Genomic DNA, 27,788 nt, shown 5'->3' on the forward strand with positions numbered 1-27,788 from the left:
CCCTTTTTTTTTTTTTTTTGTCGTTATGCCCATCCCCCACCTCCCTTCCCCCCCTTTTATTTTTCCTTTCCCCCGCTCCAGGTTTGGTTGGTCTTGAGAGACGCCGTCGCCTTTACCACGAGAGAAAAAACCAATACAAACAATACAAAATACAATACAAAACGCGAACAAAACAACAAATACTCTATATACAACAAAGAGGGGAAGGAAAAAAACAGGTTTTCTCTCCCCCTTTGCCGTGAAGAGCCGCCGCAGCCTCTCCGTCCTTTGGACCGTCCTTGGAAGCCGTTCCAAACCCGAAGGAAACTGCCACTTTAAAAAACATATTTCCCTTTTCTTTCCCCCCAAAAACAAACAAAGGCAAAACTCACTTTTTTTTTTTTTTGAGCAAAAAAAAAAACCCAAGCAACTTTTTTTTTATTAATAATATTTTTTTTTTTTTGGTTTCTAGCTCGACCAATTTAGCTCGATCCACTCCTTTAGGGCTTTAAAACCAGAAAAAAAACCTACAACAAAAAAAAAAATCCCACAGGGTAAAAAAAATAACCCCAAAAATACCCGTCAAGCTGCAAAAAAAAAGTTGCTGCGTTTTTTTTAACGCCATGATTAAAATCAAACGAATTTTTTGGCTCTAACACCAACTCCAAATGCCAAAATCCAAACCTTGAAGCGCTGTCGGCTGAGAAAAAAAATTGGATAGTAAGTGTTGAATTTTCAGCAGGCTTCCCCCCCTTTTCCTCTTGAAAAATACAAGAAAAAAAAACTCCTTTTATATATAAAAAACCTATTTATTTGTCACAAAGAGCAAAAAAAAATAATGGGAGGAAGAAAAACCCCCCCGGTGTGCTTGAGGAGGAACGTGGGCTGTGCCTAAAGGTGGTGAAAATGGAAATTTTGGGGGGATTTCGGGAGAAAAAAGCGATTTTCGGAGGAGGAGGATGAGGAGGGGTCCACGAGCAGCTCCCACGGTTTAAAATACAAAAAAACCCAAAAACCTGCAAAAAAAAAAAAACCCAAAAAAACCTCCCAAAAAGCTGGAAAATGGCCCCCAAAAAAATACCCCCCTGCCCAAGAGAAAAAAAGAAAAAAAATCCGCGCGTTGGGGGTGACGGAATTTGGGGAATTTCGGGAATTTTCGGGGCATTTCCCGGCCGGGCAATCTGTACATAAAGATTGCAAAAAAAATAGGAAAAACCTAAAAAAATCGGGTTGGGGGAGGCAAAAAAAGGGAGGAAAAAGTTAAAAACCCGCGCGAGGTGGTGGTGGTGGGGGGTGGGTTGGAAATTTCAAAAGAAAAAAGCTGATTTCTTTCCTATTTTTATTTTTTAGGTGCCATTTTAGGATTGTTTTTTGCGCTGAGAAACGCGGGGTTGGGTGGGGGGGGCGGGAATCGGAAAAATTTAAAACATTTCGAGCTCGGGGTTAAAAATTCGAGATTTTAAGCGCCGGGGGGGTGAAAATCTAGCAATAAAGATTGCTAGGCAGGCGGAGAATTGCCCAAATTTTAATTTTTTTCCCTCAGAAAATGGTTTTTAAATGTTCTTCCCCCCCCCCTTTCCCTCTGGGGCAGCTCCAAGATGGCGCCCGCTCTTTGTTTTCCGTATTTTTATTTATTTTTTTATTATTTCCCTCATTAATTCCGCCGCTTTGGGGGGTTTTTGTTACAATTTCGACCCTCCCCCTTTCCTCGCGTTATTTTTTTCCTTTAAAAAACCAAAACAATTGAATTTTGAGGGTGTTTAAAGGATTGAATTTTTTGAGGGTGTTTAATCCCAATCCCGGTGGGGGTTTTATTTAAAGATTTATTTCTTAAAAGAAGGGGAAAAAAGGGGGTTTAACAGATTTCTCTTTGTCTCTTGTGTCTTATGTGTCACCCCCTCGTTTTTTTAAACCTAAAATTCTTTAAAAATCCTTCAAAACTCCCTAAATTTGGGAGATTTTTTTTTTCCAGCTCTAAAATGGCGCCGAGGCCTCGTTGTTGTTGCCCCTCCCCCCCCCACCGTTAAAATTCCATTTTTTCTCCCTTTTTTTAGCCCCCCCTTTCCCAAAAATCCCTTTTTTAACCCCCCCTTTTCCACCTGCAGGACCCACAAAATTCCTCTTTTTTTTCTCCACAGGATTTTTACCTTTTTTTTCTTTTTTCTCTTAATTTTTACTGGGTTTTTTTAGGTTTTTTTGGGGGGAATTTCAGGGAGGTTTTGGGGAATTTAATTGGGGGGGAAAATAGTGACCTGGAGCTTTTAATAATTTTGAATTTATCGTGACAGGGAAATGCTACCACTGGGTTTCACCCTTTTCCTCACACACAACAAAAACAAAAATAGGAATTTTGGGAGGGGAAAAAAAACACCCCCAAAACTCCATATTTTATTTTTTTTTTATCTCCCCGATTTTCAATGGTTTTGCCCCGTTTTTGCAGCTTAGGAAGCTTTACCTCAGCAAAAGGGAGGGAACAGCCACAACCCGGGTAAGCAAAAAAAAAAATCCTCTTTTTTTTAATTATTTTTTAATTATTTTTTTGGGGCTTAAATCCATTTCACGGCCTTTGGATCCAGGGTTTTTAAACATCCAAAATTCCCATTTTTCCCCCCCTTTTCCCCTCTCCTGGTGCATGCAGCAGGAGTTGGGTTTTTCCTCCTTTTTTATCCTCAAAATTCGACAGATTTGGGTGAAATCTGCAGAAATACTCCTGAAAAATCAGATTTTTTGGGTGAATAAACCCATTTATTTGGTATTAATTCCTCCCTTTTCTCCCCAGTGGTAGCATTTCCTATTGGGGGGGGGCACAGGCAGCTCCCCCCTAAATTCCCCCCCAAAAAATCACATTTTTTGGGGTTAAAATGAGTCAAAAAATGCTGTAAAATCCTAATTTTGGGACTGGGGGGGTCAGGCCTTGACATACCCAATTCCCCCTCACAGTTTAACGAGTTTAATTATCCCTCCCTGTTAAAAAAAGAGATTTTTCTCCTTTTTGGGTGGATTTTTAGGGGGATTTTGGGCCTTTTTGGCCCCTCAGCTCCTTTAAGGGGGGGCAGGTTGAGCTTTACCTCTGTGGGACCCCAAAAATGAGAAAAGGGGACCCAAAAAATCATTTTTAGGGAGGGAATTTTACCCCTCCCCCAATTCTGGGACTCCCCTTTGTTCATTTTTAGGGGAGGTCAAAGGTTACAGTGAAAATTTGGGGTTAAATCTCCAAATTTTGGGCTTTTCCCCTCATTTTTTTCTGGGAGTTTGTGCTGGTTTAACTTTTTCTTGTGTTTTTGCAGAGGGGTAACTTTGCTGAGCCTCCTTTAATTAATTTATTTTCATAATTAAGGGCTGTATCTCTTAATTAATTAACACTAGGAGGAGGAAACAATTAACGAACCCCCACCTCAAAAATTACCATTTCAGGGGATTTTTCACCCCAAAAATTGACATTTCAAGGGATTTTTCACCCCAAAAATTGACATTTTTAAAAGGTTTTAACCCCCAAAGCTCCTCCCCTTGTCCTCATTAAGGAAACTGGGTCATAATGAAGCTTTAATTAGTGGTGATTAATGATGTCACAGCCTGAAATCCCCCCACAGGAAAAGGGGGAGGGTTTGGATTGAGGTCAAGGGGGGGTTTGGCCTTAATTAATGAGGTGTTAATTAATGGTTGGTTCATTAGTCAGAGGGTTTAATTATGGCCTGAGTGTGACACCCCCCTAAATGTGGCCCCTTCTTTAAATTAATTAAAACTGTGGTTAATTAAACCTGGGGGAGGGTTTGTGGTGTAAAAACCCACCCTGAGACCCTTCATTCTGTTAATTAATTAACAACAACAACAAAAAAATTAATTAAATTATGGGGGGGAAAAAACCTGTTGGAAATATCAGATATTTTTTAAATGGGTTTAATTCATTTTAAATTAAATATTTGATTTTTGGGGAGGGAAATCAGTGTTTGTGTCACCCCCTTTCATGTGTATGACCCTAAATCCTCATCCCTGGTGTTAATATTTTAATTAATTAGTTTATTAATTAATAAATGAGGTTGTTGAAATGACATTAAAGGGAGGGGGGGCTGACATTCCCCCATTGTCCCTTGGGGGTCCCTGAGACCCTTTTTTTAAGGACAAATCCCATTTTTTGGGGTGATTTTCCAGCTTTTTTTGAGGTTGATTTGCAGGTTTTTGGAGTTGATTTCCCACTTTTAGGGTTAAATTCTCTCTAATTTTGGTTTTCCATCATTTTAGGGTCAATTTCCAGCTTTTTGGGGTATTTTTCCTGCTTTTTGAGGTGCTTTTCCTACTTTTTGAGTTGCTTTTCCTGCTTTTTGGGGTGTTTTTTCTGCTTTTTGGGGCCTATTTCCAGCTTTTTGAGGGCAATTTCCTGGTTTTTAAGGTTGTTTTCCATCTCGGGGGCAATTCCCACCTCTTTAAAATTCAATTTCCCATTTTTAATGACGTTCTCCACTTTTTTGGGGGTGAATTTCTGATTTTTTAGGGTTAATTTCCATCTTACGAGGTTCTTTTCCTCTTTCTGCTGTTGATTTCCAGCTTTTTGGGGCTGTTTTTCATCCTTGTAAGGGCAGAATTTTGTGATTTTAGGGTTATTTTCCACTTTTTTGGGTTGATGGTGGCTTTTTGAGGTTTATTTCCAGCTTTTTGGGGTCAATTCTCACCTTTTCAGGGTCATTTCCAGCATTTGGGAGTTCATTTATGTCATTTCCAGATCAATTTCTTGCCTTTTATGTTTCATTTCCTGCTTTTTGAGGTCGATTTCTGATTTTCTGGGCTTGTTCTCCACTTTTTTTTGTTTATTTTTCCTATTTTTAGGCTTGACTTTCATCTTTTAGAATAAATTTTTAGTTTTTAAAAGTGATTTCCTCATATTTGAGCTTTTTTTCACCTTTTTGAGGTCGATTTCCAACTTCCTGTGCTTGTTCTCCACTTTTTTTACTTTATTTTCCCCTTTTTTAGGCTTGACTTTCATCTTTTAGGATAAATTTTTAGTTTTTAAAAGTGATTTCCTCATATTTGACCTTTTTTCCACCTTTTTGAGGTCGATTTTTGACTTTCTGGGCTTGTTCTCCACTTTTTTAACTTTATTTTCCCCTTTTTTAGGCTTGACTTTCATATTTTAGAATAAATTTTTAGTTTTTAAGAGTGATTTCCTCATATTTGACCTTTTTTCCTGCTTTTTGAAGTCGATTTCCAACTTTCTGGGCTCGTTCTCCCCTTTTTTTTTTGTTTATTTCTCTCTTTTCTCCTATTTTAGGCTTGACTTTCATCTTTTAGAATAAATTTTTAGTTTTTAAAAGTGATTTCCTCATATTTGACCTTTTTTCACCTTTTTGAGGTCAAATTTTCCCTTTTTAAACCCCGTTTTTCTCATTTTTGCCACCGATTTCCCCATTTTACCACCGATTTCCCCCAGAATTTTTGCTTGCCATGATTCTTTAAGGTCTGCCTTTAATTTTAATCCCATTTTTATTTAATTTTCCCCTTTTTTCAGGCTGTTCCTGCCATGGGCTCGGGCCCCATCGACCCCAAGGAGCTCCTGAAGGGCCTCGATTGTTTCCTGGGCCGGGATGGGGAGGTCAAAACCATGGATGGAATCTCCAAAATATTCAGGTGAAAACCCCCAAAATCCTCATTTTAAAACCTTTAATCCCCTTTTTAAATTATTATTAATCCCTGGGCCGGGATGGGGAGGTCAAAACCATGGATGGAATCTCCAAAATATTCAGCTGAAAACCCCCAAAACCCTCATTTTTAAACCTTTAATCCCCTTTTTTATTAATATTAACCTCTAATTATTATTAATTATTATTAATCAGCCTGATGAAGGACTCCCAGAAGATGGTGAGTCGCTGCATTTACCTGAACATCCTCCTGCAGACCCGGGCCCAGGACATCCTCAACAAGTAAAAATATGGGGAAAATGGGAATTTTTTAAGGGATTTGGAGTGAAATTTGGATGGTTTTGGATGGATTTGAGGTTTTCCCAGGGCAGATTTGGATGGAATTCCCACTTTTTTTCCCTCAAATTTAATGTGGCTGAGTAAGCACATGAAAAAGTGAATTTTAGGTGGATTTTGAGTGAATTTTTTTTGAAATTTTGGGTGGGTTTGAGGTTTTCTCAGGGAGATCTGGATGAAATTCCCATTTTTTTTGCTCAGATGCATCTTGACCAAGTAACCACATGAAAAAGTGGATTTTGAGTGAATTTTTGGGGGATTTTTGGTGTATTTGGATGGATTTCAGGTTTTTCTGGCCAGATCTGGATGAAATTCCCACTTTTTTCCCCTCAGATTTATTGTGGCCAAATAACCACATGGAAAAGTGGATTTTAAGTGGATTTTGAGTGAATTTTTGAGGGATTTTGAGTGGATTTGGATGGATTTATGGTTTTTCTGGTTAGATCCTCCCAGAATTCCCACATTTGCCCCTCAGATTTATTGTGACCAAGTAACCACATGGAAAAGTGAATTTTAGGTGGATTTTGAGTGAATTTTTTTGAAATTTTGGATGGGTTTGAGGTTTTCTCAGGGAGATCTGGATGAAATTCCCACTTTTTTCCCCTCAGATTTATTGTGGCCAAGTAAACACATGGAAAAGTGGATTTTAAGTGGATTTTGAGTGAATTTTTGAGGGATTTTGGGTGTATTTTGATGGATTTGATGTTTTCCTGGCTGGATCTTTCCAGAATTCCCACTTTTTCCCCTCAGATTTATCATGGCTGAGTGAGCACATGAAAAAGTGAATTTTAGGTGGATTTTGAGTGAATTGTTTTGAAATTTTGGATGGGTTTGAGGTTTTCCCAGGGCAGATCTGGATGGAATTCCCACTTTTTTCCCTCAGATTTATTGTGACCAAATAACTACATAAAAAAGTGGATTTTAAATGAATTTTGGGGGAATTTTTGGTGTATTTGGATGGATTTAAGATTTTCCAGGCCAAATCATTCCAGAATTCCCACTTTTTCCCCTCAGATTTATTGTGGCCAAATAACCACATGAAAAAAATTAGATTTTAGTTGGATTTAGGTGGATTTTAAGTGGATTTTGACGGGATTTTTTTTGGATTTTGGGTGAATTTAAGCATCTTTTGATAGATTTAAGATTTTTCCAGACCAAATCTTTCCACAATTCCCCCTTTTTCCCCTCAGATTCATCCTGGCCAAGTAACCACATGGAAAAGTGGATTTTAGGTGGATTTTGAGTGAATTTTTGAGAAATTTTGGGTAGGTTTGAGGTTTTCCTGGCCAGATCTGGATGGAATTCCCACTTTTTTTTCCTCAAATTTAACGTGGCTGAGTAAGCACATGGAAAAGTGGATTTTAGGTGGATTTTAATGGGATTTTTTTGGATTTAGGTGGATTTTAATGGGATTTTTTTTGGATTTCAAGTGGATTTTAAGGGTTTTTTTTTAAATTTTGGGTGTCTTTTGATAGATTTAAGGTTTTCCATGCCGGATCTTTCCACAATTGCCCCTTTTTCCCCCCAGGTTCATCAGGATTGGGGGTTACAAGCTGCTCAACACGTGGCTGACGGGCTCCAAGGCCACCAACAACGTCCCCTTCCTGCAGCAGCTGCTGCTCACCCTGCAGCACCTCCCGCTCACCGTGGACCACCTCAAACAGGTCTGGGGACACTCAGGTGGCATTTGGGGACACTCAGGGGGCTCTGGGGACATTCAGGTGGCATTTGGGGACATCAAAGGGGGCTCTGGGTCACTCCAGAATGGGTTTTGTCACTCCCAGAGTGGGTTTTGTCACTCCCAGAGTGGGTTTTGTCACTCCCAGAGTGGGTTTTGTCTCATTTAAGGCCCTTCAGGGGAGGTTGGGGACACTCAGGTGGCATTTGGGGACACTCAGGTGGCTTTGGGGACACTCTGGTGGCCCTTGGGGACACTCAGGTGGCTCTGGGGGGCTCTGGGTCACTCCCACAGTGGATTTTGTCACTCCTGAGTGGGTTTTGTCCTGCCCCAAAGTGGGTTTTGTCTCATTTAAGGATTTCAAGGGGGTCTGGGGACACTCAGGTGGCCCTTGGGGACACCAAAAGTGACTTTGGAACTCCCAGAGTGGGTTTTGTCACTCCCACAGTGGGTTTTGTCCTGCCCCAAAGTGGGTTTTGTCTCATTTAAGGCCCTTCAGGGGCATTTGGGGACACTCAGGTGGCACTTGGGGACACTCAGGTGGCTCTGGAGACACTCTGGTGGCACCTGGGGACACTCAGGTGGCTTTGGGGACATCAAAGGGGGCTTTGGGTCACTCCAGAGTGGCTTTTGTCACTCCTGAGTGGGTTTTGTCACTCCTGAGTGGGTTTTGTCCTGCCCCAAAGTGTTTTTTGTCTCATTTAAAGCCCTTCAAGGGGGTTTGGGGACACTCAGGTGGCATTTGGGGACATCAAAGGGGGCTTTGGGGACACTCAGGTGGCTTTGGGGACACTCAGGTGGCCCTTGGGGACACTCTGGTGCCTTTGGGGACATCAGAGGGGGCTCTGGGGACACTCAGGTGGCATTTGGGGACATCAAAGGGGGCTTTGGGGACACTCAGGTGGCTTTGGGGACACTCAGGTTGCCCTTGGGGACACTCATGGGGCTTTGGGTGACTCCCAGAGTGGGTTTTGTCACTCCCTGAGTGGTTTTGTCTCATTTAAGGCCCTTCAGGGGGGTTTGGGGACACTCAGGTGGCATTTGGGGACACTCAGGTGGCTTTGGGGACACTCAGGGGGCTTTGGGGGACTCTGGGTCACTCCTGAGTGGGTTTTGTCACTCCCAGAATGGGTTTTGTCCTGCCCCAAAGTGGTTTTTGTCTCATTTAAGGCCCTTCAGGGGGGTTTGGGGACACTCAGGTGGCACTTGGGGACACTCAGGTGGCTTTGGAACTCCCAGAGTGGGTTTTGTCACTCCAGAGTGGGTTTTGTCCTGCCCCAAAGTGTTTTTTGTCTCATTTAAGGCCCTTCAGGGGGATTTGGGGACACTCAGGTGGCCCTTGGGGACACCACAGGTGGCTTTGGGGACTCCCAGAGCAGTTTTTGTGTCCCCTGAGTGGCTTTTTTGTCCCCCAAAGTCCCTTTTGTCCCCTCCTGACCCTTCATTTCCTTTCCAGAACAACACAGCCAAGCTGGTGAAGCAGCTCAGCAAGTCCAGCGACGATGAGGGTGAGCAGAGACCCCCCAAAAAATCCCCTGGAGACCCCAAAAAACTCCCTCAAACTCTCAAAATCCACCTGGGGACCCCCCAAATCCCCTGGAGACCCCAAAAACCTCCCTCAGACCCTCAAAATCCACCTGGAACCCCCCAAAACCTCCCTCAGACTCTTTAAATCCACCTGAGACTCCCCAAAAACCTTCCTCAGATCTTCAAAATCCACCTGGAACCCCCCAAAACCTCCCTCAGACTCTTTAAATCCACCTGAGACTCCCCAAAAACCTTCCTCAGATCTTCAAAATCCACCTGGAACCCCCCAAAAACCTCCCTCAGACCCTCAAAATCCACCTGAAACCCCCCAAAACCTCCCTCAGACTCTTTAAATCCACCTGAAACCCCCCAAAACCTCCCTCAGACCCTCCAAATCCACCTGGAACTCCCCAAAACCTCTCTCAGATCTTCAAAATCTACCTAGAACCACCCAAAAACCTCCCTCAGACTCTTTAAATCCACCTGGAATCCCCCAAAACCTCCCTCAGATGCTGAAAACCCCACAGAGACCCCTCAAAACCCCCTGAGACCCCCAAAAATCCCCTTCAAACCCCTAAAAACCTCCCTCAGACCCCCTGAGATCTCCTAAAAACCCAAAAAATCCCCAAAGATCTCTCCAAACTCCCCAGAAATCTCAAAAAAAAAACCCTTGACATCCGCCAAAACTTCCCTTGAACCCTCCAAAAACTCTTCTCAGACCCCCCAAACCTCCTCTAAGTCCCATTCCCTGTTCCCTCCTTGATTAATCAGTGATTAATGACTAATTAATTAATGATTAATTCTCATTAAACCCCCCAGAGCTTCGCCGTCTTGCCTCCATCCTGGTCAGTGACTGGATGGGAGTGATCCGTTCCCAGAGCAGCTCCCAACCCACAGGTGAGCCCCAAAAACCCCCAAAAATTCCCTCAAAACCCTCTAAAAACCCTTTAAAATCCTCTAAAAACCCCCTCACCCCCTTTTCCCACCCCAGAACGGGATAAAAAGAAGAGAAAAGAGGAAAACAAAAGCAAAACCCCCGTCCCGGAGAAACCCCAAGAGGCCAAAAATGAGGCCAAAAGTGAAGAAATTCCTGAAAAAAAACGGGAAAAACCCAAATCCTTGAGGACCACGGCCCCCAGCCACGCCAAGTTCCGATCCACAGGTGTGAATCTGGAATTTTGGGGGGTTTTGGGGCTGATTTAGGAGGAATTTGGGGCTGATTTGAGGGATTTGGGGGCTGATTTGGGGTGGGTTTGGGGAAGCTGGGGCTGATTTGGGGGTATTTTGGGCTGATTTAGGAGAAATTTGGGGAATTTGGGGCTGATTTAGGAAGAATTTGGGGAATTTGGGGCTGATTTAGGAGGAGTTTTGGGCTGATTTGGGGTGGGTTTGGAGAATTTGGAGCTGATTTAGGAGGAGTTTGGGGAATTTGGGGCTGATTTAGGAGGAGTTTGGGGAATTTGGGGCTGATTTGGGGTGGGTTGGGGAATTTGGGGCTGATTTGGAGAATTTGGAACTGATTTAGGAAGAGTTTAGAGATTTTGGGGCTGATTTAGGAGGAGTTTGGGGAATTTGGGGCTGATTTAGGAGGAGTTTGGAGAATTTGGGGCTGATTTGGAGGGAGTCTGGGGAATTTGGGGCTGATTTAGGAGGAGTTTGGGGAATTTGGGGCAGATTTGAGGAATTTGGGGCTGATTTGGGGTGGATTTGGGGGAGTTGGGGAATTTGGGGCTGATATAGGAGGAATTTGGGGAATTTGGGGCTGATTTGGGGTGGGTTTGGGCTGTTTTAGGTGAGTTTTGGGCAGTTCGGGGCTATTTTTTGGGAATTAGGGCTGGTTTTGAGGGAAATTTGTGCTGATTTTGGGAATTTGGGGCCCTTTTGGGGAATTTGTGCTGGAATTTGGCTGTTTTGGGGAGAATTTAGGGTGGATTTGAGGCTCATTTAGGAAATTTGGGACCAATTTAAGATGGATTTGGGGAATTTGGAACTATTCAACCTCTGCTATTAAGATTTTACTGATTCAAGACCATTTTAGGGCTGATTTTGGAGCCATTTGGGGGATTTTTGGGGCTGTTTTGGCCATTTCTGACCCTTTTTTCCCCCCAGGGCTGGAGCTGGAGACGCCGTCGCTGGCGCCGGTGAAAAAACCCAACTCATCCTCATCAGACAAATACAACCTGAAACCCGTCCCCGTCAAGAGGCAAAGGTGGGATTTTGGGGGGATTTGGGGCCATTTTTGGGGTCTCAGGGACATTTTTTGGGGGCTCAAAACTCCCTTGGGAAGTTCAAAGCTGCTTTTGGGGGATTTGGGGCTGATTTAGAGAAAAATGGGAATTTTTGGAGGGGTCTCAAAGCTGGTTTTGGGGCAGTTTTGGGGATGGTTTTAGGATTATTTTTTGGGGTGGTTTTGGGGCTGTTTTGGGGGGTTTTGAGGGCAGTTTTAGGACCATTTTTGGGATGATTTCAGGACCTTTTGGTTGCAGTTTTTGAGCCATTTTGGGGTCATTTTTAGGGATGATTTCAGGGCTTTTTTTGAGCAATTTCAAGTCAGTTTGGGGGCTATTTTATGGGGTCAGTTCTGGGGTTATTTTGGGGGTCTCTGGAATGGTTTTGGGGTCAGTTTTAGGACCATTTTTGGGATGATTTCAGGACCATTTTGGGGGCAATTTTAGGACCATTTTGTGGGTGATTTCAGGACCTTTTGGGTGCAGTTTTAAATCCATTTTGGGTGTGATTTTGGGTCATTTTTAGGAGTGATTTCAGGGCTTTTTTTGAGCAATTTCAGGTCAGTTCTGGGGTTATTTTGGGGGTCTCTGGACCGATTTTTGGGGCAGTTTTAGGACCATTTTTGGGATGATTTCAGGACCATTTTGGTGCAGTTTTAGGGCCATTTTGGGGTTATTTTGGGGATGATTTCAGGGCTTTTTTTGAGCAATTTCAGGTCAGTTTTGGGGCTATTTTATGGGGTCAGTTCTGGGGTTATTTTGGGGGTCTCTGGACCAATTTTGGGGGCAGTTTTAGGACCATTTTATGGGTGATTTCAGGACCTTTTGGGTGCAGTTTTAAATCCATTTTGGGTGTGATTTTGGTGTCATTTTTAGGGATGATTTCAGGGCTTTTTTGAGCAATTTCAGTTCAGTTTTGGGGCTATTTTATGGGATCAATTCTGGATTTTTTTGGGATAGTTCCAGGGCCATTTGGTCCATTTTTGGGACAATCTCAGGGGGTTTTGGGGCTGATTTTGGGGTGTCCTGACCCTTTTTTCCTCCCCTCAGTGCCCCGACAGCCCCAGGGGAGGCTCCTCTGGCAGAGAAGAAATACAAACCCCTGAACACGGCCCCCAACGCAGCCAAGGAGATCAAAGTGAAGATCATCCCCCCACAGCGTGAGTTTGGGGCACAATTTGGGATTTTTGGGGGGTTTGGGACACTTTGAGGGGGTTTTGGGACACCTGGGGGCCATTTTGGGGTTGATTTTGGTGCCATTTTGGGGTTGATTTTGGTGGAATTTTGAGGTTGATTTTGGTGCTTTTTGTGATTTTGTTTTGGGGCCTTTTTGGGGTTGTTTTGGTGGAATTTTGGGGTTGATTTTGGTGCTTTTTGTGTTTTCATTTTGGGGCCATTTTGGAGTTGATTTTGGTGCCATTTGTGGTTTCATTTTGAGGCCATTTTGGGGTATTTTGGTGCCATTTTGAGGTTGGTTTTGGTGCCATTTTGGGGTTGATTTTGGGGCCATTTTGGGGCTGATTTTGGTACAATTTGGGGTTGATTTTGGTGCCATTTGTGGTTTCATTTTGGGGCCATTTTGGGGTTGATTTTGGTGCCATTTGTGGTTTCATTTTGGTGCCATTTTGGGGTTGATTTTGATGCCATTTTTGAGGTTGATTTTGGTGCTTTTTGTGGTTTCATTTTGGTGCCATTTTGGGGTTGTTTTGGTGCCATTTTTGAGGTTGATTTTGGTGCTTTTTGTGGTTTCATTTTGGTGCCATTTTGGGGTTGATTTTGGTGTCATTTTGGGGTTGATTTTGGTGCCATTTGTGGTTTTGTTTTGGTGCCATTTTGGAGTTGATTTTGGTGCCATTTGTGGTTTCATTTTGGTGCCATTTTGGGCTTAGTTTTGGTGCCATTTGTGGTTTCATTTTGGTGCCATTTTTGGGTTCATTTTGGTGCCATTTTGGGCTTAGTTTTGGTTCCATTTTGGGGACAATTCAGTTTTTATTTGGAGCATTTTCAGGTAAAACTTCAGTGCCATTTTAGGGGCACCTGGGTTCTGTTTCGGGGTCATTTTTGGGGACATTTTGGGTGGTTTTGGGTAATACCTGGATGTCATTTTGGGACTGATTTGGGTCCCATTTTAAAAACAATTTGGGTCCAGTTTTAAGAGGTGATTTAGGAGCCATTTTGAGGTGAACTTCAAAATCATTTTAGGGACAATTTCGAAGCCATTTTCTCGTGGATTTGGGCACCATTTTATGGTCAATTTTGGCACCATTTTGAGGCAGGTTTGGGACCCATTTTGGGGTAAATTTGAGTTTTTTTGGTGACCTTTTTGTGCTCCCACCAGCCATGGAAGGTCTCGGATTCCTGGACGCCCTGAACTCTGCACCCGTCCCTGGAATCAAAATCAAAAAGAAGAAAAAAGTTTTGTCCCCAACAGCAGCCAAGGTGAGGGACAAATTGGGGACATTTTGGGGACACTTTGAGTTTGTTTTGGGGATGATTTGGGACCATTTGGAAGCCATTTTGGGAAAAATTTTAAGAGCCATTTTAGGGATTCCTCAAATCCCTTTTTGGAGACACTTTGGGAGTTATTTTAGGGACATTTTTAGGGACATTTTTGTGAATATTTTGATTTTTTTTCTTGGGAACACTTTGGGGGTTCTTTGTGGACCATTTTGGAATAATTTTATTTCACTTTTGAGCCCATTTTTGGGCACACTGTGTTGATTTTTAGACACCATTTGGGTGCCATTTTGAGGACATTTTGGGAGCCATTTTGGGAACACTTTGGGAGCCATTTTGTGGACACTTTGAGTCCCTTTCTGTGGTACAATTTGGCGGCCATTTTGAGAACATTCCAGACACCATTTTGTGAACACTTTGAGTCCCTTTCTATAGCACAATTTGGCAGCCATTTTGAGAACATTCCAGACGCCATTTTGGCAACACTTTGGGAGCCATTTTGGGAACACTTTGAGTCCCTTTCTGTGGGGCAATTTGGCAGCCATTTTGAGAACATTCCAGACACCATTTTGGCAACACTTTGGGAGCCATTTTGGGAACACTTTGAGTCCCTTTTTGGGGTCATTGAGTGCCTTTTTGGTGAACACTTTGGTGGCCATTTTGTGATCTCTTTGGGAGCCATTTTGGCAACACTTTGGGAGCCATTTTGGGAACACTTTGAGTCCCTTTCTATGGGACAATTTGGCAGCCATTTTGACAACACTCCAGACGCCATTTTGTGGTCTCTTTGGGAGCCATTTTGGGTCCCTTTCTATGGCACAATTCGGCGGCCATTTTGACAACACCCCAGACGCCATTTTGGTCACGCTTTGTAAACCATTTCAACAACACTTTAGACATAATTTTAGGATAAAACCACCTTGTTCTGACCCATCCTCTGCTCCCCCAGCCCAGCCCCTTCGAGGGGAAAGCAGCCCCAGAGCCCAGCACGGCCAAACCCTCGTCCCCAGAGCCGGCGGCCGCCGAGCCCATGGACACGGAGCGGCCGGGGACGCCGGTGCCGGCCATCGAGGTGCCCGAGCCCATGGACACAGGTACCCACGGGGGGCTGGGGACGGCTTGGGGACACTTTGGGGACAGTTTGGGGGGGCTGGGGATGGTTTGGGGACAGTTTTAGAGGGTTTAGGGATGGTTTGTGCAGATTTGGGGGGGTTTGGGGACAGTTTTAGAGGGTTTGGGGATGATTTGTGTGGGTTTGGGGACAGTTTCAGGGGCTATGGGACAGTTTGGGGGGTTTGGGGACAGTTTGGGGGTGTTTGGGAGAGTTTAGGGTGGGTTTGAGGATGGTTTGTGTGGGTTTGGGGCAGTTTGGGGACAGTTCAAGGGGGTTTGGGGACAGTTTTAGAGGGTTTGAGGATGGTTTATGTGGTTTGGGGACAGTTTGGGGATGTTTGGGTGGATTTGGGGACAGTCTGGGGGGGTCTGGGGACACTTTGGGGACAGTTTAGAGATATTTTGGGGTGTTTGGGATATTTAGGGTGGATTTGGGGATCATTTCTGTGGGTTTGGGAGCAATTTGAGGGAGTTGGGGAACAGTTAAAGCTTTGGGGACAGTTTGAAGGAGTTTTGGCCCCATTTCAGCACCACTTTGAGTCCCTTTTTTTGTGAACACTTCGCTGCCATTTTGAAAACACTTCATTCCCTTCCCACCAACACCCCAAGAACCATTTTATTGTCACTTTCCCCCATTTTGGGCCCCATTTCACCTCTCCCAGGTGCCATTTTGGGCTCAAACCCCACATTTTTGGGATCCCCTTTTACCAAACTCTCTGATTTTCCCCTCAGGCTCCTCAGAGTCCGGGGGTGACCCCAAATCCAGCGACGTCCCCTCCGAGGGGGGCCCGGCCCCGCGCAGAACCCGCAAGAAAAAATCGGTGTCGTGGCCCGAGGAGGGGAGACTGAGAGAATATTTCTACTTTGAGCTGGACGAGACAGAGCGAGGTGAGAGCCCAGAAACCCCAAATTCACCCCAAAATCCCCCTGGAGACCCCCAGGTTCACCCTCAGGATCCTTTGAGGGATTTTTGGGACCGTTTTGGGATTATTTTATGGGAATATTTGGGTGCCATTTTGGGATCGTCTCCAGGGATATTTTGTGGAACACTTGATGTCATTTTAGAGACAGTTTTGGTTCCATTTTTGGGAATATTTTGTGGGAATCTTTGGGTGCTATTTTAGGAACATTCTGGAGACAATTTAGATGCATTTTAGGGAATATTTGGTGACCATTTTGTGGATACTTTGTGTATCTTTTTCTGAACACTTTGGGCACCATTTTGGGTTCTTTTTTCTGGGCATTTTTGGCACCATTTTGTGGACACTTTGGGCCACATTTTGCAAACCCTTTGGGCGCCATTTTATAAACCCATTGGGCACCATTTTACAAACCCTTTGAGTGCCATTTTACAAACCCTTTGGCCGCCATTTTGTGAACCCTTTGGGCACCATTTTGTGAACCCTTTGGACACCATTTTGTGGACTTTTGGGGGTTTTATTTTAGCACTTTGGGTGCCATTTTGTGAACACTTTGGATCCCATTTTGCAAACCCTTTGGCCGCCATTTTGTGAACACTTTGGCCGCCATTTTGTGAACACTTTGGATCCCATTTTGTGAACACTTTGTGTCCCTTTTTGTCAACACTTTGGCACCATTTCAGGAACCCTTTGGGCACCATTTTGTGAATATTTTGGGCACCATTTGTGAACCCTTTGGGTACCATTTTGGGCACCATTTTGTCCACACTTTGGGCGCCATTTTACAAACCCTTTAGGCACCATTTTGGATCACTCCCAACCCCTCCCCAACCCAACCCAACCCAACCCCAGAATTTCCTCTCACCAACACCCCAAATTCCCCCCTCCTTTCCCAGTAAACGTGAACAAAATCAAAGACTTTGGCGAGGCGGCCAAGAGGGAGATGCTGAAGGACCGACACGCCTTCGAGACGGCGCGACGCCTCAGCCACGACTCCATGGAGGAGAAGGTGCCCTGGGCTTACCCCAAAGCCCTGGAGCTGCCGGCGCCGCTCGTCATCCCCGGCAGCGGCAGCCGCGAGCGCTTCACCCAGGCCGAGCGCGTCAAGGGCATCCTGCAGGAGATTTTCCTCTCCAAGGAGAGGTGAGGGGGGATTTTGGGGGGATTTGTGGGGAATTTGGGGGTTTTTGGAGATGTTTGGGAATGGAGGGTTTGGGGTGTTTTGAGTTTAAAATGGCAGGGGTTGGTGAAAGGGATTTGGCGGCCATTTTATGAGGAGTTTGGGCGCCATTTTGTGAGGACTTTGGGCACCATTTTGTGAGGGGTTTGGGCACTGTTTTGTGAAGACTTTGGTCACTGTTTATGAGGGGTTTGGGCACCATTTTTTGAGGGCTTTGGAAGACACTTTGTGGGAGTTTTTTGTGCCATTTTGTGAGGGCTTTGAGGGACATTTTGTGAGGGATTTGGGCACTGTTTTGTGAGGGATTTGGGTTCCATTTTTTGAGGGATTTGGGTTCGATTTTGTGAGAGCTTTGGGCGCCATCTTGTGAGGGCTTTGGGTACTGTGAGAGGTTTGAGTTTGGGCACCATTTTGTGACGTCTTTGGGCCCCATTTTGTGAGGGCTTTGGGCGCCATTTTGTGAGGGCTTTGGGCGCCATTTTGTGAGGGCTTTGGGCGCCATTTTTTGAGGGCTTTGGGCGCCATTTTGTGAGGGCTTTGGGCCCCATTTTTTGAGTGATTTGGGTTCCATTTTGTGAGGGTTTTGGGCGCCATTTTGTGGACACTTTAAGGAATATTTTGGAAACATTTTATAGGGAATTTTTTGAACACTTTGAAACTTTTTGGGACATTTTAGACTCCATTTTGTGAGGGGTTTGGGCGCCATTTTGTGAGGGTTTTGGGCGCCATTTTGTGAAGTCTTTGGGCGCCATTTTGTGAGGAATTTGGGCACCATTTTGTGAGGAATTTGGGCCCATTTTGGGGATAATTTGAGCTTCTTTTTGAGGCTTCTCTGAATCTTTTTTTTTAGAAACACTTTCGGTGCCATTTTGGGAATTAAATCATGGACATTTTAGGTGCCTTTTTTATCACTTTTAACCTCTCTATGGGAACAATTTTTGGGATCACTTTATCCTTTTTTGGGGGACAATTTTGGTGCATTTTGGGAACATTTTGAGGGACACCCACACACATAAAAAATCCAGTATTTCTGCCACACACAAAACTGCAAAACCTAAACCTATAAATATAAATTAGGAAACTTTTGGACCCCCAAAAACAATTTTGGTGCCTTTTGGGACCATTTTGAGTGACACTCACACACATAAAAAATCCAATATTTCTCCCACATACAGAACTAAAAAACCTAAACCTATAAATATAAATTAGGAAACTTTTGGACCCCCAAAGAACATTTGAGGGACAATTTTGGTGCCTTTTGGGACCATTTTGAGTGACAACCACACACATAAAAAATTTAATATTTCTGCCACATACAGAACTGCAAAATCTAAACCTATAAATATAAATTAGGAAACTTTTGGACCCCCAAAACATTTGGGGAACACTTTTGGTGCATTTTGAGGGACACCCACACACATAAAAATCCAGTATTTCTCCCACATACAGAACTAAAAACCTAAACCTATAAATATAAATTAGGAAACTTTTGGACCCCCAAAGAACATTTGAGGGACAATTTTGGTGCCTTTTGGGACCATTTTGAGAGACACCCACCCACATAAAAAATCCAATATTTCTGCCACACACAGAACTAAAAACCCTAAACCTATAAATAGAAATCAGGAAGTTTTTGGACCCCCAAAACAATTTTGGTGCATTTTGGGACCATTTTGAGGGACACCCACACACATAAAAAATCCAATATTTCTCCCACATATAGAACTAAAAAACCTAAACCTATAAATATAAATTAGGAAGTTTTTCGACTCTCAAAATCCATCTCAATGACATTTTTTAATGTTTTTTTTTCTATTTTTCACCCCTTTAGCATCCCTGACAGTCCCCACGAACCCGACCCGGAATCCTACGAGCCGCTCCCACCCAAACTCATCCCTTTGGACGAGGTAAACCCTTAAAAAAAACACCAAAAAAATCCTAAAAAAATCCCAAAAAATCCCTTTATTGACCTTTTATTTATTCCATCACCCAGGATTGCTCAGGAGAGGATGGTGCTTATTCTGAAGGGTTGGATCCAGGGAATTCTGCAGCTTCTCCAGAACCAGGGGCAGGAGCAAAACTCCCCCCAGTCCTTGCAAACCTCATGGGCAGCGTCGGGGCTGGGAAAGGACCCCCAGGACCCCCCCAAAACACCCCCATAAACATGCAGGAGATCCTCAGTTCCATCATGGTAAAAACCCCTATTTAAAGAAAAAAAAAAAATCAAAAAATTTTTTGGGAAAAGTAGGTGGATTATTGGGGAAGGAGGGGAACAAATTGAGGATTTTTTTACCCAAAAAATTGTGGGAAAATCTAAAATTATTTAGGGGAGGGTTGTTAAATTGTGGAGGTGATAAATTTGGGGTTATATTAAAAATTAAGGTTTAAACCTTTCCTTTAAAACAAAGGGAATCCCAAAAAAATTTGGGGAAGGTGGGAGGATTATGGGAAAAGGGAGGGGCAAAAATTGAGGATTTTTCCTGCCTAAAATTGTGAGAAATCCTAAAATTATTTAGGGGAGGGTGTGAAATTGTGGAGGTGACAAATTTGGGGTTATAAATTAAGGATCATCCTCCTTTCCCATCCTTTGAATCTGGAATTTGGGATAATTTAAAATTGGGAAAGGGATGGGGAGGCACAAATTTGGGACATCACACCCAAAATTGGGACATTACAGCTTGTGACACCCCAAAATCTGTGGGGTCACAAACACTGGGGAGGAATAAAAGGAACTCCCATTTTTCCCTTCCTTCACTGTCTTTTTTTTCCCTGTTTTCTCCCTTTTTTTCCCTCTTTTTCTCTCCTTTTCCCTATTTTTCCTCTCTTTTTCCTGTTTTTTAATTTTTTCCCCTTGTTATTCCCTTTTTTCCCCTATTTTTCCCTAATTTTCTCTCTTTTTCCCTCTTTTTCCTCCTCTTTTTCCTCCTCTTTTTCCCTCTTTTTCCTCCTCTTTTTCCCTCTTTTTCTCTGATTTTCTCTTTTTCCCTTTTTTTCATTTTCCCCCTTGTTTTTTCTTTTTTCCCCCCTCATTTTCTCTTATTTTCTCTTTTTCCCTCTTTTTCCCCCTTTTTCTCTCTTTTTCCCTCTTTTTCCCTCTTTTTCTCTTTTTTTCTCCTTTTTTCCCTCTTTTTCCCTCTTTTTCCCTCTTTTTCCCTCTTTTTCCCTCTTTTTCCCTCTTTTTCTCTCTTTTTCTCTCTTTTTTCCCTCATTTTCCCTCTTTTTCCCTCTTTCTCCCCTCCTTTTTCTCTCTTTTTTCCCTCTTTTCCTTCTTTTTTCCTCTTTTTCCTCTTTTTTATCTCTTTTTTCCCCTCTTTTCCCTCTTCCTCCCCTCCTCCCAAAACCCTTTTCTCTCCCATAATTTTAACCACTCTTTCCTTTTTTTTTTCCCTTTTTTCCCTTTTTTTTTTCTTTTTCTTTTTTTTTTTTTTCCTTTTTTTCTCATTTCTTTTTCATTTTCTCCCCCCAGGGCGGCCCCAGCAGCCACAAGGCCGAGGAGCTGCTGAAACAACCGGATTATTCTGACAAAATCAAACACCTGCTGGGAAATCTGCAGGCACAGCCCCCGGGGGGGCCTGGGGGAGGTGAGGGACACCCTGGGGACACCTTGGGGACACTTTGGGGACACTGGTCAGGGGTCCTGACAGGGGTTTTGGGGCTTGGGGACACCTTGGGGACACATTTAGGGACACATTTAGGACAATGTCCAGGGGTCCTGATAGGGGTTTTTGGGGTGTTTATGCCTTGGGGACACATTGGGGACACTGTTCAGGGGTCCTTAGAGGGGTTTTGGGGTGTGTTTTGGCTTGGGGACACATTTGGGACATTGGTCAGGGGTCCTTAGAGGAGTTTTGGGGTGTTCATGGCTCAGGAACACCTTGGGGACACCTTGGGGACACTTTGGGGACACTGGGCAGGGATTCTTAGATGGGTTTTGGGGTGCTCTGAGCTTGGGGACACATTTGGGACAATGTTCAAGGGTCTTGACAGGGGTTTTGGGGTGATTTTTTTCTTGGGGACACATTTGGGACATTGGTCAGGAGTCCTGACAGGGGTTTTGGGGTGGTCTTTCCTTGGGGACACCTTGGGGACACATTTGGGACCCTTGGGGACACATTTGGGACAATGTTCAGGGGCCCTGACAGGGGTTTTGGGATGTTTTTTGGCTTGGGGACACATTTGGGGACATTGGTCAGGGGTCCTTAGAGGAGTTTTGGGGCTTGGGGACACCTTGGGGACACTTTGGGGACAATGTTCAGGGGTCCTGACAGAGATATTGGGGTGCTCTTGGCTTGGGGACACCTTGGGGACACGTTTGGGACCCTTGGGGACACATTTGGGACATTGGTCAAGGGTCCTGACAGGGATATTGGGATGTTTTTTGGCTTGGGGACACATTTGGGACAATGTCCAGGGGTCCTGACAGGGATATTGGGGTGTTTATGCCTTGGGGACACATTTGGGGACACCTTGGGGACATTATCAAAAGTTTTAGGAGGGACTTGAGGGTGTCCCTGATTTGGGGACACTTTTGGGACACTCTCTCCAAATCCAGGGGACATTTTAGGGTCATGCTTGTCTTGGGGACACCTCGGGGACATCATCCCCCTTTTGGGGTGTCCCCTCAATTTGAGGCCACACTCTGTGACCTTAAAGGTGACCCTGGGGGTGACATTGGGGTCCCTGGGGGGGTGACAATGTCCCTTTAAATTGGAGTGACTCGTGGGGGTCCTTAAATTGGGGACACCCCTAAAAATTGGGGACACCCCCTTAAAATGGGGTGACCTAAAGGGTGGGACACCCCCTAAATTTGGGTTAAATTCTGGTGACACCCCCTTGTTTTTGGGGTGACCCCACCCTATTTTTGGGGTGTTTTAGGGTCTCCCTGACCCCTCTTTAATTTTCTTTTCCTCTTTTTTTTTGCAGTTCCCCACGGGCTGTTGGGCCCCGGCCCCATGAATGGTTTCCCCCCTCCCAAAATGCAGCATTTCCCCCCGGGGGGGCCCATGCCGGGTGAGTGCCCCCTCCTCAAATTCCTGAAACACCCCAAAATCCCCCCCAAAAAATCCCAAAAACCCCCCAACCCCCCCCCCCAAAAAAAACCCCCAAAAAACCAAAAGCCCCCCAAAAAATAAAAATAAAAAAAAATCAAAAAAAAAACCAAAACGCCCCCCCCAAAAAACCAAAACACCCCAAAAAAACCCAAAAAAAACCCAAAACACCCCCCAACCCCCCCCAAAAAAACCCCAAAACCCCCAAAAAACCAAAAAAAACCCCAAAAAAACCAACCCCCCAAAAAAACCCCAAAAAATCCAAAAACAAACAACCCAAAAAAAAAAACCCCAAAACACCCCCAAAAAACTCCCAAAAACCCCCCAAAAAAACCCAAAAACCCCCCAAAACCCACCCCAAAAATCCCCAAAACACCCCCCAAAAAACCCCCAAAAAGCCCCAAAAATCTCAAAAATTCGTTTTCTAACCCAAATTTTTGTTCTTTTTTTGTTTCCTTTCAGGTCCCCACGGCGGCGGCGGCGGCGGGGGGGGCGGTCCCGGCCTCCCCCCGGGTCTCCCGGGGGGTCCCCGCCTTTTGGGCCCCCCTCCCCCCCAGCGCGGCGGCGATTTCTGGGGGGAGGGTCCGGATGGGGGAGGGGGCGGCCTCCGAGGGGGCCCCCCCGGGGGTGGGGGAGGGGGAGGCGGGGGAGGGGGAGGGATGCGCGGTGGGGGAGGGGGCGGAGGGGGGGGTCCTCCCCCTCCTTTCCACCGTCCCCCCCCCCGCGGGGGTCGCGGGGGAGCCGAGCCGCCCCCTCCCCCCCCTTATCGCTGCCGGGGCGGGGGGGGGCGCAGCGGGGGACCCCCCCCAAATAACGGCGGCGGCGGCGGGGGAGGGTCCCGGGGGCCGCCCCCACCCCCGGGAGGGCACGGCGAGCACGGCAGAGACCACCCCCCTCCCCGGGGCCACGGCGGAGGCCACGGCGGAGGTAAATTGGGGGGAGGGGGCGCCTGGATGTGGGGGGGGCCCGGCCCGGGCTGGGAGGGGCCGGTGGGAGCCCCCTCCCCTCCCCCACCGCCCCCCCCTTTCATGCCCCGGTGGAGGGGAGGGGGAGGGGAGCCCCCCCCGCCCCCACATCACCCCCCAATGCAGCCCCTGGAGCCCCCCGGGCCCTGGGGGAGGGGCCCCGACTGGAGGAGACCCCCCATGGGGCTCTGAGGGACCCCTCCCCAAATATGGGGGGGTGATGGCGGTGAGGGACCCCCACCCCAAAAAATGGTGGAGGGGAGCGAGGGGTCGCCCTTGGAAATGGTGAGGGAGATCCGCCCCCACCCCAAAATGGCTCCAGGGCAGTGAGGGACACCCCCACACCCATAAAAATGGGGCAGGGGGAGAGAGGGACCCCTCCCCAAAATGGGAGTGATGGTGGGGACGGGGCGACCCCCAAAAATGGGGAGGAAATTCCCCCCCCCCCCCAAAAAATGGCCCCTTGAGGAGTTTTGGACTCGCTCTGAAAATGGCCAAAGGACCCCGCCCCAAAATGGCTGAAAGGGACCCCCAAATGTGGGGAGGGACCCCCGCCCCAAAATGGGCCCCGGGCAGCGAGGGACCCCTCCCCAAAATCAGAAATCAGAGGGGTCCCGCCCCTCATGGTGGTTTTGGCGGGAGGGGCCGCGGGGCATGCTGGGAGTTGTAGTTTGGGTGGCTTGTGGCGAGCAGGGCATGCTGGGAGTTGTAGTTTGGCGTCTGTAAAGCGGCCGCGAGGCATGATGGGGAGGAAGAGGGTGTGGCAATCCAGCCGCAAGGGCTGCTGGGAGCTGTAGTTTTGGAGCTTGTGGCCACAGGGGGGTGCTGGGAGTTGTAGTTTGGGTCCTGCGAGGGCCTCAGAGGTTGCTGGGAGTTGAGAGCAGCTCCTAATTCAAAGCCATTGAGGCCTAATGGGGGGTTTAAATCTGTTCTGGGAGGGGCTGCAGGGAATTCTGGGAAATGTAGTTCAGCTTTGGTGGCATCAAAGCATGCTGGGAGTTGTAGTTCAGCTCCCAGAGGCGCTGCAGAGCTCAATAGAAAGGCTAAAACCGGCATTAACCAACAGCAAGGGATGCTGGGAGTTGTAGTTCCACATTTGTGGGCAGCAGGGCATGATGGGAGTTGTGATTCAGCTCCCAAGAGCCCAAAAACCAGCCCTAGAAAACACCTTGAAATCCTAATAGGGAATAAATCTGGGTTTTTATATAACAGCAAGGCATGCTGGGAGTTGTAGTTCAGCTCCCAATTCATCAGCAGAGCTTGCTGGGAGTTAATGGCGTCTCCAGCGAGCAGCAGGGCATGCTGGGAGTCGTAGTTTGGCTCCCAGTGTGAGCAGCAAAGGATGCTGGGAGTTGTAGTTTTGAGATTGGGATTTTCATGGGGGCTCACCCCAAATGCTTCCCAGTTTGGGGACAGGGATTCCCCCGTTCCCCCCCTAAAATCCCCATTTTTAACCCCTTTTTCTCCCTTCCCACCTCATCCCGGTTTTTTTGTCCTCCGGGGTCGCTCCAGGAGCATTTTGGGGCTGGGGGTTCACCCCTTCCCCTTAAACCCACCAAATTTTCCTTAAAAACCCCAAATCCTCCTTAAAAACCTCAAAACCCTCCTTTAAAACCCCCAAATCTTCTTTAAAAACCTCAAATCCTTCTTTAAAACTCCAAAATCCTCCTTTAAAACCTCAAAATCCTCCTTAAAAACCCCCAAAATTGTGTCCCCATCCTCTTCCCAGAGCTGTTGCTTTGAGGCTGCTCTGGGACCATTTTTGGGCCATTTTTTTGCTGTTTTGGAGTCAGGGGTTCATCCCCTTCCCTTCAAGCCCCCAAAATCTTCCTAAAATCCTCCAAAATTCTCTTTAAATGCCCCTTTTTAACTTCTTCCCACCTTTCTTTCTTCTCCCATGTTGGAGCTGCCTTGGAGCATTTTTCAGTCCATTTTTGGTCCATTTTAGATAAATTTTGGCCCATTTTAGTGTCAGGGGTTCAGCCCCTTCCCTTTTAACTCTCCAAATTCCTTTTTAAACCTCCCAAAATCTCTTAAAACGCCCCAAAATCCTCCTTAAATTCCCCCAAAATTGTTTCCCTCATCCCCCTCACGGAGCCGCCATTTTGAGCCGCCATTTTGAAGCCCCTCCCGGTCCCACTCCGGGACCATTTTGGGGCAATTTAAGGCAATTTTGAGGAGTTTTAGAACATTTTTGGGATTGATTTTGGCTCAGGGCTTCATCCTCCTCTCTTTTAACCCCCAAAATCCTCTTTTAAACCCCCCAAAATTGTGTCCCTCATCCTCCTCCCCCTCATGGAGCCGCCGCCATTTTGAGTTTGATCTGGGGCTGTCCCGGGTTTGCTCTGGGACCGTTTTGGGGCAATTTTTGGGCCATTTTGGGACAATTTTGGGGCTTTTTCAGGGCCAGGGGTTCACCCCTTTCCCTTCAACTCCACAAAATCCTCCTAAAACCTCCCAAAATTCCTCCTGAAACCCCTAAAATTTGCATCTCCACCGTCCTCACTGAGCCGCCATTTTGAGGCCGTCCCGGAGCCATTTTGGGGCCATTTTAAAATGGGGGGTTTCTTTAACCCCCAAATTTATCCTTTTTAACCCCCAAAATCCTCCTCAAAACCCTTCCTTTTTAACCCTTTTCCATCCTCTCTCCTCCTCCTAGAGCTGCCCATACTGGAGTTGCTCTGGGCCAGTTTTGGGGCCGTTTTGGGGCCATTTAGGACAATTTTGGGGCCATTTTAAAGACACGGGATCTATTTGATCCCCAAAATGCTCCTCAAACCCCCCAAATCCTCCTCAATTTGACCCTTTTTAACCCTTTCCCCCCCTTTTTCCCCTTCCCTGTTACTGCCCAGTGCTGGGCTCGTTCTGGGCCCATTTTTGGGGCCGTTTCGGGACCATTTTTGGGGCTGGTTTTGGGACCTTCCTGGAGCCATTTTGAGGCCATTTTGGCGCCTTTTAGGACAATTTTGGGGCCATTTTTAAGACAAGGGGTCTCTTCAACCCCTACAATCCTCTTCAAACCCCCAAAATCCTCCTCAAACCCCAAAAAACCCCTTCCTTTTTAACCCTTTCCCTTCCCCGAAACCTCCCCGTGCCAGGCTCATTTCGGGACCATTTTTGGGACCCTCCTGGAGCCATTTTGGGGCCGATTTTGGGGTCGTTTTTAGGACAGAGAGCTTTTCAGTCCTCAAATTAATTTTCTTTAGCCCCAAAATCTTCCTCAAACCCCAAAAATCCTCCTCAAACCCTTTCCTTTTTAACCCTTTCCCTTCCCCGGTGCCGGGCTCGTTCCGGGCCCATTTTTGGGACCGTCCTGGAGCCATTTTGGGGCTTTTTTGGGGCCGTTTAGGACGATTTTGGGATCATTTATAGGACAGGAGAGTCTTCAACACCCAAAATCCTCCTCAACCCCCCAAAATCCTCCTCAAACCCTTTTCTTTTTAACCCTTTCCCCTCCCCGTTACTGCCCTGTACTGGGGTCACTCCGGACCATTTTTGGGAGAGTTCTGGAGCCATTTTGGGGCCCTTTGGGACGATTTTGGGGTTGTTTTTAGGACTGAGAGGTTTTCAACCCCCAAATTTATATTTTTAAACCTCCAAAATCCTCCTAAAACCCCCAAAATCCTCTTCAAACCCCCAAAATCCTCCTCAAACCCCAAAAAAACCCCTTTCCTTTTTAACCCTTTCCCTTCCCTGGTGCCGGGCTCGTTCCGGGCCCATTTTTGGGACCCTCCTGGAGCCATTTTGGGGCTTTTTTGGGGTTGTTTAGGATGATTTTGGGGCCGTTTTTACGACTCAAAGTTTTTCAACCTTCAAATTTATCATCTTTACCCCCAAAATCTTCCTCAAACCCCTTTCCTTTTTAACCCTTTCCCTTCCCCGGCGTTGGGCTCGTTCCGGGCCCATTTTTGGAGCCATTTCGGGACCCTCCTGGAGCCATTTTGGGGCTTTTTTGGGGTTGTTTAGGAAGATTTTGGGGCCATTTTTAAGATGAGACCTCTTTAACCCCCAAAATGATCCTTTTTAACCCCCAAAATCCTCCTCAAACCCCTTTCCTTTTTAACCCTTTCCCTTCCCCGGCACCGGGCTCGTTCCGGGCCCATTTTTGGGGCCGTTTCGGGACCCTTCTGGAGCCATTTTGGGGCCATTTGGGACGATTTTGGGGCCATTTTAAAGACACAGGATCTATTTGAGCCCCAAAATCCTCCTCAAACCCCCAAAATCCTCCTCAAACCCTTTCCTTTTTAACCCTTTTCCTTCCCTATTCCTGCCTGTGCCGGGCTCGTTCCGGGCCCATTTTTGGGACCCTCCTGGAGCCATTTTGGGGCTTTTTTGGGGTTGTTTAGGACGATTTTGGGGTCGTTTTTAGGACAGAGAGCTTTTCAGTCCTCAAATTAATTGTCTTTACCCCCAAAATCTTCCTCAAACCCCCCAAAATCCTCCTCAAACCCCTTTCCTTTTTAACCCTTTCCCTTCCCCGGCGCCGGGCTCGTTCGGGGCCCATTTTTGGGGCCGTTTTGGGGCCGTTTTGGGGCCGGGGTCCGGCGCCTGACGCGCCTCCCCCCCCTTTTGTCTCCCCCAGACATGTCGAGCCGCGCCGTGTGCCGCCACTTCATGCTCAAGGGCAGCTGCAGGTACGAGAACAAGTGTGCCTTCTACCACCCCGGCGTCAACGGGCCCCCCCTGCCCTGAGAACGGCCCAAAAATATCCCAAATAACCCCAAAAT

The 27,788-nt window shown here is 46.3% G+C and overlaps 1 protein-coding gene and 1 long non-coding RNA gene across 6 annotated transcripts; one reads left to right on the plus strand and one right to left on the minus strand.

The window, feature by feature from the left end:
- Positions 1-569: 569 nt before the first annotated feature.
- PPP1R10 (protein phosphatase 1 regulatory subunit 10) lies at positions 570-27,782 on the plus strand. 2 transcript variants are annotated; one of them, XM_083881707.1, is made up of 20 exons: positions 589-699; positions 2,420-2,467; positions 5,480-5,598; positions 5,805-5,891; positions 7,474-7,609; positions 9,080-9,131; positions 9,970-10,047; positions 10,142-10,312; positions 11,260-11,359; positions 12,429-12,538; positions 13,717-13,817; positions 14,785-14,929; positions 15,681-15,836; positions 16,765-17,011; positions 18,880-18,955; positions 19,042-19,239; positions 20,515-20,629; positions 21,972-22,058; positions 22,559-23,023; positions 27,644-27,782. In XM_083881707.1, the coding sequence occupies exons 3-20, from the start codon at positions 5,492-5,494 to the stop codon at positions 27,751-27,753; spliced, it is 2,541 nt and encodes an 846-aa protein (XP_083737833.1). In that variant the 5' UTR covers positions 589-699; positions 2,420-2,467; positions 5,480-5,491; the 3' UTR covers positions 27,754-27,782. The 2 variants fall into 2 exon arrangements, with proteins under 2 accessions (XP_083737832.1, XP_083737833.1); XM_083881706.1 differs by lacking the exon at positions 2,420-2,467 and having other exon boundaries at positions 570-699.
- LOC310921544 lies at positions 23,069-27,649 on the minus strand. 4 transcript variants are annotated; one of them, XR_014592162.1, is made up of 3 exons: positions 27,511-27,649; positions 26,323-27,285; positions 23,069-26,128 (listed from the first exon to the last, which is right to left on the minus strand). It is a non-coding gene; the product is annotated as an uncharacterized lncRNA (long non-coding RNA). The 4 variants fall into 4 exon arrangements; XR_014592163.1 differs by having other exon boundaries at positions 26,323-27,311; positions 27,527-27,613; XR_014592164.1 differs by having other exon boundaries at positions 23,069-26,114; positions 26,308-27,311; positions 27,527-27,613.
- Positions 27,783-27,788: the final 6 nt, after the last annotated feature.

Source organism: Zosterops lateralis, assembly GCF_965231275.1.
Source record: "Zosterops lateralis genome assembly, chromosome: 35".
Taxonomy (NCBI): domain Eukaryota; kingdom Metazoa; phylum Chordata; class Aves; order Passeriformes; family Zosteropidae; genus Zosterops; species Zosterops lateralis.